General features: G+C 40.4%; 1 protein-coding gene across 3 annotated transcripts in view; it reads left to right on the top strand.

The window, feature by feature from the left end:
- LOC115765873 (arf-GAP domain and FG repeat-containing protein 1) overlaps nucleotides 1-9,575 on the top strand; it is a 30,743-nt gene extending 21,168 nt beyond the window's left edge. For 2 of the 3 annotated variants that reach the window (XM_030709610.1, XM_030709611.1), the window contains exons 2-6: nucleotides 4,482-5,350; nucleotides 6,731-7,204; nucleotides 8,101-8,304; nucleotides 8,361-8,791; nucleotides 9,104-9,575. In XM_030709610.1, coding sequence (XP_030565470.1) covers nucleotides 4,482-5,350; nucleotides 6,731-7,204; nucleotides 8,101-8,304; nucleotides 8,361-8,791; nucleotides 9,104-9,142 — 2,017 coding nt within the window. In that variant the 3' untranslated portion in view covers nucleotides 9,143-9,575. The remainder of the gene's footprint in view (nucleotides 1-4,481; nucleotides 5,351-6,730; nucleotides 7,205-8,100; nucleotides 8,305-8,360; nucleotides 8,792-9,103) is intronic. The other variant, XM_030709612.1, reaches the window with a different exon arrangement.
- The last annotated feature ends 2,646 nt before the right edge of the window (nucleotides 9,576-12,221 follow it).

Here is a 12,221-nt window from a genome sequence, read left to right on the forward strand (position 1 = left end):
GGAAACATATCTGAGACAACGCATAAGGTTAAGATTGGCTGGAATAGAATATACAAATATATTTTATATAATAAGAATTGAAAATTTACAGCTGAGTTTGAACCGGCAACTTCTCGCTTCTCACTCTCAATATCCGTAGACTTTAAATTTCAAAAAGAAAGAAACTTAAAAATGGTGTATTTATAGCTGGGTTTGAACCGGCAACTTCTCGCTTCACAGTCTCAATATCTTTAGACTTTAAATTTGAAAAAGAAAGAAACGTTAAAGTTGAACATTTACAACTGGATTCGAACCGGCAACCTCTCGCTTCACAGAAAGAAACTTAACAATTGAAAGTTTACAACTGGATTCGAACCGGCAACCTCTCGCTTGTCATTCTTGTGCACCCTGCGCAGGGTATACTTAGTTCGTCGATGCCCAACGTTCTGTTCTTATAGGTTGCTGCAAATGTATCTGTATCTGTATCTATATCTATGTGCGTATCTATGTACAGATATAGGATCTGTAGCTGTATCTGTATCTTTAAATGTATCTGTTGGCTATGCATAATATTTCGCTACAATTTTGTTGTTATATTTTGCCGCAACGCAGCGACGAGTTTTCTTGTTTTTTTTTTTCGTTTTGTTTTGTTTCGCGTTTGTGTTTTTTTACGCTGAGTGCGCAAAATGCGCAAAAAACAAGTTTTGCACTTTGTGGCGAAAAAAAACAACACTGAAATACAATACACACATAACTAAGCTAAGCTTTATCTCAGTGTGTGTGTGTGTATTGGCATTGTGTGTTTGTTTTAATTTTGTATCCACTTGTGCCTAGCACGAAAGATGTGGCGCTGATTTGGAAAACCCGACAGCTGTTTGACGCTTTTTGCTTTCGGCAAACTCTTGACTCCTCCACAACCCGCCCGGCCTTTTCCCGAGAGAAAGAGCGAGAGAGAGGGAGAGAGAGAAGGGGGGACATTGTGAATTAGTGAACGGCAGCTTTAGCTTTCGCATATTGTTGGATGCATTGAACCACACACACAGCTGTTGACGATTGTTGCAATTGCCTTTGCATTTCGGGACAGGGCTAAGCCCCACAGAGAGTGGGTCGCTGGCTCTGACAGATGATGACACAGTTTGTTGTGTGTGCTGCGACTTGACTCAATTCTCTGGTCTTCGGCCGCCCAATTAGCATCATTTTGTGTAGAAACTTAAAAGTGCTGTGTACTTTTCAAGACCCCTGGCTCTTGTTGCCTCACTTGCGTCGTTTCTTTTAATTAGCACATTAAGCAAACAAGTCGGAACTTGTCAGCCAATGCTGCTGGATCAAGTCATACCCTGTGGTGATCCCTGCTAAGCCAGGGGCAGAGCCAGCGACGATCAGAAATGTGGCAGACTCTCATATGCAATCAGGCAGAGATACCTAAGATCAGCTGTAGAAAAAAACAAATATATATGTATAGAATATTCGTAGCTGGAAACTCGATTTATGACATCAGCCTTATTTAATGCTTTCTGGAAGGTTTTTTTTTATTCATTTTTAAGAGAAACACCGAAGTTGGCAGCATTTCTGAGTTTTATAATTGTAAAATGGATTCTGTGCATGCAAAATTTTAAAGCCAAACTTGAAATCAGGTCTATGCTTTGAGTTTAACAAGTCAAACTATATTTCCTTAGATAACTTTACCTTTTTGTCGAAAAACCGACGCTTACTAACACTCTACCTACGTAGCAAACGCTTACCAACACTCTTTAACTACAATGCTTGAACGTCATACTCGGAATATGGTCTATGAATTGTATTCTTATAGCAGATAATTATTTTTACTTGATGAAAAGCTGGCGCTAAACAATACTGTTTGATTACTTTGCTTGATAACTATATCAGCTTGAAGAAAACGTTTGTCAACACTAAAATGTGTTCTTAAGTAACTTCTATGAAATTGAATTGATTGGCTTGAAATTTGAGTTATATATTTATAGCAAACCTAGGTTTATGTATACCAAATATGATGCTTTCAAGTTATAAACTGTTTATTTGCTTCTAGCTTCAAATGTTCATAAGTTTTAATGGGATCTAGGATAGGAAGATTGACTCTTCTATTGCTGCTAGAATATATATGGATATATACATATCTTATATAAATGACAATATGACTTAGTACAAAGTGTAAAATCAAACTGCCATTCGCTGGTTTTGTTTTTTGTTGTTTTTTTCTTTTGCCAGCTACTCTCGCTGTCGACCCAAAGCAATTCAAATGCTTGTTGTAAGCGGATGGGCGTGGCATTGGACCTGGACCTGAACCGGGTGTGTGTGACTGTGAGTGCGAGTGTGTGAGTGTGTGAGGGGGGCAACTTTCACTTTTCACTCGGGTTACAAAAATAGCTGTGGCCACATTGCGGCACATGGCTGCGGCTAACGAATTGCGTGTGCGTGCCTCGAGACCAACAATTGGACACTCCACACACAAAGATGGCAACAAACTGACAACGGCCACTTGGACACCAGGCATCAGACTGAGTGTCAGTTGCATTTGATCTCAGGCCCGGTTTCCGTTGCGCTTCACAAATCAATTGACATCGAACGGAAGTGCCTGCAATATCGAAAATCGTCTCTGCATATCCCAATCCACTTGAAAGCCAGCGTTAATTGCGACAGAGAGAGAGAGAGAGAGAGAGAAAGAGCGCGAGAAGAAAAGAGTTTTCCATCACAAAGTGCAGTCTTTAATTGAATCACTTTTGCACACAGCTGCTGCCCCAGTTGCCCCCAGTTGAGTCTCAGCGGCGACTCGGACCCGCAGTAATTTGCAGAACTTGTCGCAGCGGACATAAATTGCAATTGAGTTGTAAATTGCATTAGACCCTAACAAGGGCAAAAAGACAATGCCCTATGCTAGCATGACACTAGCTGAAAGCATTAAATTGACTTATCGATTCGGCTGTAGCAGAAGTTAGAGAATAGATCGTTTAATCAAGGCAAATCGTTTTCAAGTTGGTAGAGGCAAGAGAATATACATAAGGGAGGAGGTGTAAGATGGCTAAATAATACAAGCTTAAAAGCACATCTAACTAACTAAATAATGTTAAGTTAAACCATATAATCAATGTTGGTAAAATTGTAGTTACTGCAACGGCAAATAGATACTGAGTGCAGGAAACAGAATTGGATAGTTTTTCTAAATGAATACGAGTTGAAAATAATTCAGTGCTGTATAGCGAAAGCAGTGGAAATTATAAATTGGAATGACATTTGCTGTAAAATTTAGTGTTGCATAGGAGAGAATGAAAAAGGCAGTGTTGAAAAGCGGTATACTACATTTAATATCTAAGAAAATAGTAGATGGATCGTATAGTATAGTATAGTGGATAGTAGATTAATCTAAGAAAATCAGTGTTGCAAAGGGCTGTACGAAAATAATAGACTTGAAAGGCGATATACGAAAATTGATATTAAGTAAATAAGTAGATGGCCAAGGAAATTCATATCGCTAACAAGGCCCAACGTTTCTTTATATTAATTTGTTTTCTCGAGAACGCTCACAAATAGACTCTCTTTTTCGCTTTGTGAACAGAGTATTTGGCATCTTCAGCTCGTGTCATTTAGAACCATGCAATGTCGATCGAAGCTCTCGCTTTTCGCTGCAGCCCCCCCTCCCCCTCCCCTTCTAACGCCCGCTCCAGCCAACTCGTCGCGTCTCGTCTCGTCTCGTCTCGCTTACCATAACGAATTGGCTCTGTGAGCCACTGAAGCGTTCATGTGAAACGTCCAGTTTCTTCATAATATATATATATATGTACATATGCATATATGAGCTTCTGTGTGTGTGTGTGTTTGTTTTTTTGTTGCTGTGCCCATTTCGTTTGGGAAAATTCGTGAAAAACTGAAATTAGCTTTAAGCGTTAGCGAGGCAAATTTTTGCTGTTGCCGGTTTTCGCTTTGAGTTTCATTTTGTGGCCGGTTTCAGTTTTCATGTTTTGCCGCTTCATCGCCTTCTTCTTCTTCTTTTTCTGGTCATAAATTCGCCTCCGCTTTGGCCAGTTGCTCCAATTGCAGCGCTTACCCCAAGGCCGGGCCAATTAATTTGTGCAATTATCTGAAATTGAATATCCATTTAGCGGGTCATTCTGACCTGTTTGCTCAAGTATCGGCCATAAAACCCGAATTATGCTTGCCACTTGTTTTGGCCATCTTTCTAAACGACTTTCTACACTTGGCGAAAAGTGTGAAAGATCTAACGCTTGGTTTTCCAACTTCGAGTAGACTTTGCTCTAAAATCCACTCGCAGCTTTTGTAAGAACTATAACTGTTCGAAAAATTAATTAAAAATATTAGAAAAATTAATTTAACAAGAAAATTATGCTTGGTCTAAGTAAAATATGTTTATTACGAGCATTTGCCTGCTTGAAATAAGTAAAATTTGCTTTGTGCAAAACAAATTTGAAACAAATTATAAAATAATAAATATAAAATATATATTGAAGAATTTTGTTGATTTTTTGCAGACGTGGTCTGACGCCACCGCATCGAGTGAAATCCATATCGATGGCCACATTCACACAGGAGGAGCTGGACTTTCTGAAGGCGCACGGTAACGAGCTGTGCGCAAAGACCTGGCTGGGCCTGTGGGATCCGAAGCGTGCCGCCGCCCAGCAGCAGGATCAGCGCGAGCTGATGATCGATAAGTACGAAAGGAAACGCTACTATCTGGAGCCAGCCAGTCCGCTCAAGTCGCTCAATCTGAAGTCGGCGTCGTCGTCGACATCAACGTCAACATCGACATCGTCCAGCAATGGCTATCATCACAATACGGGCAACATATCGAGCAATGGCTATGCCACCATCCATTTGACACCGCCCGCCGCCCAGCGCACAGCTGCCAATGGCCTGTCTAAGAACGGAGCATCCACAACGGCCATCAGCCGGCCGCAGCATCATCACCATCATCATCATCAGAATCACAATCACAATCAACTGAATGGCAATCATGACGGCTTCTCCAATAATCTGTCTGGCATTGGCCTGGGCCTGACCAGCCTGAACAGCGCCGGCTCCACATCCACGGGCGCCCTGTCCGATACGAGCAGCTGCGCCAGCAATGGCTTTGCCGGCGAAACAGATTTCGTTGCCGATTTCGGCACGGCGAACATATTTGATGCCACCTCGGCGGCGCGTTCCACAGGCTCACCGGCTGTCTCCACGGCCAGTTCGGTTAGCTCCACCAACGGCTATGCCAAGGTGCAGCCCATCCGAGCGGCGCATCTCCAACAGCAACAGCAGCAGCAGCAGCAGCAGCATCATCAGCTCAATGGCAATGGAACGGAGAACTTTGCGGATTTCGAGCATGCGCCCATTTACAATGCAGTCGCTGATGGTAAGTTCTTTCAATATTTTCTTTTTCTGTTCCTGTTGGTCAGCCCTGGCAGAGCGTGGTAATAAATGTGGGTTCCTTTCTTTAAGCGAGCTTAATTGATATATAGTCTAGTCCGTCTGTCTGCAACTTTGCTAACTCAGACTTCACTAAAGCTAGTTGATAGAAATTTTGTACAGCTGCTCCTTTTTGCTATAGATTCTACCTAAATCGGAAGGGAATGCATTGGCTAAGGGAATTAGAAAAAGCATTTCAAATATATATGAGACTTGCTGACTTGCATCTTGTTTTATTCTCTGTTCTGTTTAAAGTTTTAAACATATATTATTAAAAATATAGTATACTTGAATTTTTCATATTTCTGCTGTGTTTCCACAGTTTTAATGTATATTTTTTTTAATAATAATGATCATTTTTTAATTGATGATGCTCAATATCGTCCAATTATGCTATATAGTCTACACAGTAATAAACGATCCTTGGCTTCGATCGTTTCTGCGCTAGGTTGAAAAACTATAGAAAACCTATTTTTGACGAGCTTTTAAAGCTTCCTACTTCAAACTTTGGATTTAAAGTTGATGTCTGAGCAGGTTTCTAGAGAATTGTCCAGCTATAAACAGGCTGAGGCTAACTCGGAGATAGATTGATTTCTATAGAGCATTAGGCGGTTCATATGTCGGATGAGATCCCTATATCATATAGCTGCCATAGGAATAATCGGCAGAAAAGTCGGTTCGTGTAAGGAAAACTTTTTTACTTCTTAAGATACCTTAACCAATTTTAACGATGCTTTTTATATATGTGCCAAGTCTATATTATATAGATTTATAGAAAGAATTGGTCGAGAAAAAGGATGTTGTTTTATATGGAAAAGTATTCTGTTTTCCATGAAATTTTCACCAGCATGTGCGAGCTTCGCTATTCTCACATATCTGTAAAAAGCAAATATCTAGAAGTGTATTAAATCTTGGGCGTGCCGAACAAATTCTCACTTTCTCCTTTTTAAATATCAATAATTTGTCAAAGCTCTGCAAGGGAATTATTTTCTCAAATTTTCTAGTTTGTTTTTAGTTTTTTTATTATTTACAATTCTTGCATCACACGCGCAACACACACACACACACGCGCCACACAAGATGATTTCTCACCTGTTTTGCTGCTGCTTCTTCTTCTGCTGCTGCACGTGGTCACAAACCGAATGCCAGTTTCTGGCTGCTTTTGGCAATTGCGTAGAGCATTTTCTCACATAGATCGCATTTCGCTTAACAACTCCAGCTTGTTTGGCCTTGTGAAAGAACATTTATCGTTAATCTATGTACTCTCTCCTCCTGATCTCGCTGTGCCCTATTCTTATGTGCTGCTCCTGTCAATCGTTTGTCCCAGCGCTGAGCACGTGCCCGTCGAAGGCATCGCTGCCAGATTGGAGCGATTGGAGCACGCCCGACCCGACAACAGATCCCTTCGAGAATGAATTTGCAACGCTGCGCTCGGCAACAGAAACCAGCTCGGAGCCGGAGCTGCCCGCCTACTCCATGCTGACGCTCTGGAGCGACGAGTGCTGGCCAGAGAAGCCGCCTGCCATACACTATGACAGCTCGGCGACCTCGCTGGAGTCGGCCAAGTGTCCAGACTCCGGCGAAGATGCCAGCCGAACGCCCACAAATCCATTTCTGACCCAGCTGAAGCAGCCGGAGACAGCGTTCAGTCGGGCCTTGAGCGCGCTCCACAGCTCCGCAGAGGAGACAGAAACAGCGACAAGAACAACAACAACAGCAACAAATGCGACGGTCGAGCATAATGAGTGCGACTCAAATTCGAATATTTTAAATGCCTATTACAATCCTTTCTTTACGTGGAGTAAGTTTTACGCTGACTTTTTATGCCCTGAACCCATTCAGATGCAGATGAAGCCCTTGCAGGCAGAGCGAAGAATTCACCATTAAGATATATATATTCTCGATCTGAAAGAAGACGATTTAATTTCTGTCTGGCCGTCTGCGTAGCTGAGGCTTGGATCTTGGAGAACACAAAAGCCAATTCTGCCATTTTCATAATATCGATAAATATCGATTTTGAGATTTGGTTATCTCCCAAACTTTATGCAGGAGTTTTTAATACCTTAACGCTAACTTCTGCCATTTTCATAATATCGATAAATATCGATTTTGAGATTTAGTTATTTAAGCATAACCTGAAATCTATAAAAGCTAGACACTTGAAATTGTGAATATATTCTCCCAAACTTAATGCAAAAGGAGCTTTTAATACTTTAACGCAAACTCCTGCCATTTTCATTATATCGATAAATACCGATTTTGAGATTTGGTTATTTAAACATAACTCGAAAGCTATAAAAGCTAGCTACTCGAAACTTGGTATAAAGATTCTTGTAAAATATAAACAGCTTAATATTATTTCCCTTTTTGGAAAGCTTGCTCCATTTCCTTCCAGTTATGGAAAAAAAGCTTTATTGTTAGAGCCTTGCGATTTTGGCGTACGACAGCAACATCAGAAGGTAGCGCTGGGTTCAGGGTATCTGCTGGTCGGGCACTTCCGACTAGTGCACACTAATTTGTTTGATTTCCATTTAGTTGAGTTGTGTTTGTAGTTTTGGCTTGTTGTTGTTGTTGTTGTTGTTGCTTGTATTATGTGCTGTTGGGCTGCCTTTTGAGTTCCTACTTTAATATAGAAATAAAGTTTGCGTATTTGCTGCTGGCATTCGACTAATCCCTTCTAATTATAACCCTTTGCAGGCGCCGCCTTGCAGAGCCATCAACAGCTGAGCCAAACGACAAATAAGCAGAGCCCACGGCAGGCAGGCGCTGCGCCCAGCGAGGATCGCTATGCGGCGCTCAAGGACCTCGACGAGCAGCTGCGCGAACTGAAGGCCACCGAAACGGAGGCGCCGACGCCAACCAGTGGCAACCTCACACAGCTGACGGATGCCTTTGGCACGGGTAAGACTGCCAGACCTTAACCAAAAACCGCAACTAAAACATTTAACAATCCACAGCCAACAACAACAACAGCAGCAACAACAATAACATCCTACATGCCAATCCCTTCAAGAGCCAGCAGTCGGCGCTGCTCATCAACGGCAACAGCAGCCACTTGGTGAATCCATTCCAGGCACAGCAACTGCAGCAGCAGCAGCAGCAGAATCTCTATGGCCAGCTGGCGCTCATACCAAATGGCTACGGCAGCAGTCCACAGCAGGCTGCGGCTGCGGCTGCGGCGGCGGCAGCGGCAGCAGCAGCGGCTGCAGGTCAACAGCTGCTGCAGCAGCAACAGCAGCAGCAGATGACAGCCAACAGTTTCTATAATTTCAATAACAACGGCTTTGCCCTGGCCCAGGGTCTGCCCAATGGCTGTGGCTTTGGCAGCATGCAGCCAGCGCCCGTGCTCGCCGGCGGCATATCCGGCGGCTTTAATAATCCATTTGCGGTAGGCATTGTGCTCAGCTTTGTATGCCCTGTACCCGTATTCAAACAGGGTATATATGCCCGTTGTGCAAATGTATATGATAGGCGTAATAGTTGTTATAGGCTAGAAATGGCTATTTCTTTAAAGAACGATAAATATCGATCGATTTTGAGCGGTCGTTTATCAGTAGAATAAAAAATGGATATACCTAGTTTGCAAAAATAAACTGGCGCTGGGTACAGGGTAGCTAGCATTCGAGCATTCTAGACCAGCGCACGCTTGCTTAACTTTTAATATATTTATATTAATGTATTTATTCATTTAACTCGACAGGCCAGCGGCGCTATGAACACCAATAATCCATTTTTATGAGATTCAGAATCGTGTGGAGCACAGGACCAAAAGCGGGACCGGGAGCGGGAGCGGGAGCGGGCACAGAAGGAGCACCAGCCGCAGCAACAGGGCCAACAGCAGCAGCAGGAGCTCACATCATGGCTGAGGCGTTGAAGCTGAACAGAGAAAAGCCGCTGAACAAAAATATTTAAAGCAAAAAAATGAAGCAAAAAGTGAAACGAAATTAGTCCATTTTACGAACAATAGCTATAAAACTATAAAATATACATAAATGTGTATATACATAGGCATATGCATATGTGTGTGTGTATATATAGTATATATATATATATATAGATAACGTAGTCTGTGCTACATGCTGAATTGGTATCCATTTGAACGGATCGTGCAATATATATATACCCCTGTATATGTATATATATATATTCTTTTACAAAAGCTCTAACTCTCATATACATATTTATACCGCAAAAGCACACATACATATGCACACACAGATATATATATAGTATATATATATATATATATAAATTTATATAAATATACGTTTTGCGTGTAACTAAAGATTTGTAATTAGCGTTTGCCTTCAGCATCTGTAGACTTTTTACTAAACTTAACTTTCTCGTGTGTTTAGCTTAACTTAAACTAAATGCATATACACATGCACATGCATACACATACATGCATACTATATATATATATGTGTGATATATATATATGCATTATATATATTTATAATAATTACTAAAAACAAGTATCTGTAAGCTCTTATTGGTAGCGCAGAGCCCATCCTCAGCCGATGCGGGCTTAGTTTGTGTTTCGTTTAAATTTGATTTGATTGTTTGTTTTCTCCCTGAAACTTGTCGAACATTGTATACCCTATCGTTAGCATTGTCATCGTATACTTGTTGTCAGCTCTCTGCCCTATTTCTTTGGGGTTTCCTTTCAACTCGCTTGTTTCACTCTACGAAACTCTTGTCAGTTCTTGATTGTGTGGCCTTAATAAGATTATAAAACTGTTCATTAAAACTAACTATCATATAATATACTTACCTTATATGATATACATATATATATATATATATCTACATATACGAGTACATGTAATACATATATGCTTTTGTACCTAAATTAAATGCTTCTTGTTTTAATAATTGTTAATCAACTATGATAAATAAACCACAACCAACCAACACACACACACACTTAGAAGGGTTAGTTTGCTCAACACAAGAAGTTAAAGTTTGTTAAATGCGATAATAAAAAAATTATATATATCTCTTTATATACTTATCAACAAGTATATATATGTTATGATATAGCGCGACATCATTGCTGAAAAAAGAAAGAAACAAAACAATATCGGGATTGTTTGAATAATACGAGTCCAAATAAGAAGCAAGTTGAATTTTTCCATATTAAGCCTTAGCGTATGTCAAACATTATCTCGAAGCCTTAAAACAAATTATTTAAATTTACAACTTTCAATAAAAACTAAGAAAAACAAAAAAATTGTAATGTTGCATTCATATTTGGCTTTTGTGCTAGTTGAGGAATTCAAAACGGAATGTCAGCCCCATTTTCACTTATCATGGTTCTCAGATGATGCAAATATCCTTGGTATTACCATACCATTGATAGAATCCTGGTGAACCTAAATATCTGAATGCATGCTAAATTCGCTCGGAAATGTGTTAGAAACGTGAATAATGTACTGTGAGTGTACTGTTAAACATATGTTAATTAACATCCCATGTTAACAGTTAACAGCTGCTGCTAAGAGGGGCACGTGAGATTTTAACGAAAATTTGGTAAAAATACCAGGCGAACAGCAATGCCAGCAGGTAGCCAAACGTCCGCGACACCAGAACAAAATTAGTTTGTGCGACGGCGCGCCATTGGTCAAGCGGAAATCCATTATGGCTGCTCGGCGAAATAAGTAACTGTAACTATCCTTTTGCTTTGATTCCTCTATGCATATTCGTCAATATATAGTGATGCGCAAGCACGCAAGTGGTGCGCCGGATTTGGCTGAATAATGCAGTATCCGCTAAAACTAGCCATTTATTTTAAGGAATGCCGACACGCTTAGTAAATTGTGTCTGATCTTGGGCAGATGATATTTTTGGACTCGTAAGAGTATTTTAATTTGATTAAATATTGTCAAATTTTAATTTTGCAATATTTATTGTCAATCGGACATGTGATCCACAGGTGTCAAGTAAACTATATATTTTCTCGATCGGCGTATATTAATTTTATATTTAGCTTTATTTGGCATGCATTTAATTTCTTTTATGTCCTACTTAAGATAAAAGCTATATACATATATAAGTCATACGCTTCCAAACTCCGTCCTGTGCCTAACAGATCGAATAATCCAGGGGTTATCTTGGCAGCATACGAGATATCAAACCGATTTCACATCTCACTTAAATGCGGTTACATGGTTGCAATTAATATTTAAATTTAACGGTCGCCAAATTCCATTCGGCATGTCGGCTGTGTCACAAAACTTCAACCAAATTCAACTGAATTACCAGGCGAACAGAAATGCCAGCAGGTAGCCAAAAGTCCGATACACCAGAACAAAATTAGTTTGTGCGCCGGCGCGCCATTGGTCAAGCGGAAATCCATTATGGCTGCTCGGCGAAATAAGTAACTGTAACTATCCTTTTGCTTTGATTCCTCTATGCATATTCGTCAATATATAGTGATGCGCAAGCACGCAAGTGATGCGCCGGATTTGGCTGAATAATCCGCTAAAACTAGCCATTTATTTTAAAGAATGCCGACAAGTTTAGTAAATTGTGTCTGATCTTTGGGAGATGATATTTTTGGACTCGTGAGAGTATATTAATGTGATTAAATATTGTCAAATTTTAATTTTGCAATTTTTATTGTCAATCGGACATGTGATCCGCAGGTGTCGAGTAAACTATATATTTTCTCGATCGGCGTAAATTAATTTTATATTTAGCTTTATTTGGCATGCATTTAATATCTTTTATGTCCTACTTAAGATAAAAGCTATATACATATATAAGTCATACGCTTCCAAACTCCGTCCTGTGCCTAACAGATCGAATAATCCAGG

This window comes from Drosophila novamexicana, unplaced genomic scaffold (genome assembly GCF_003285875.2).
Source record: "Drosophila novamexicana strain 15010-1031.04,08,12 unplaced genomic scaffold, DnovRS2.1 tig00001059-arrow-arrow-pilon, whole genome shotgun sequence".
In the NCBI taxonomy this organism is placed as follows: domain Eukaryota; kingdom Metazoa; phylum Arthropoda; class Insecta; order Diptera; family Drosophilidae; genus Drosophila; species Drosophila novamexicana.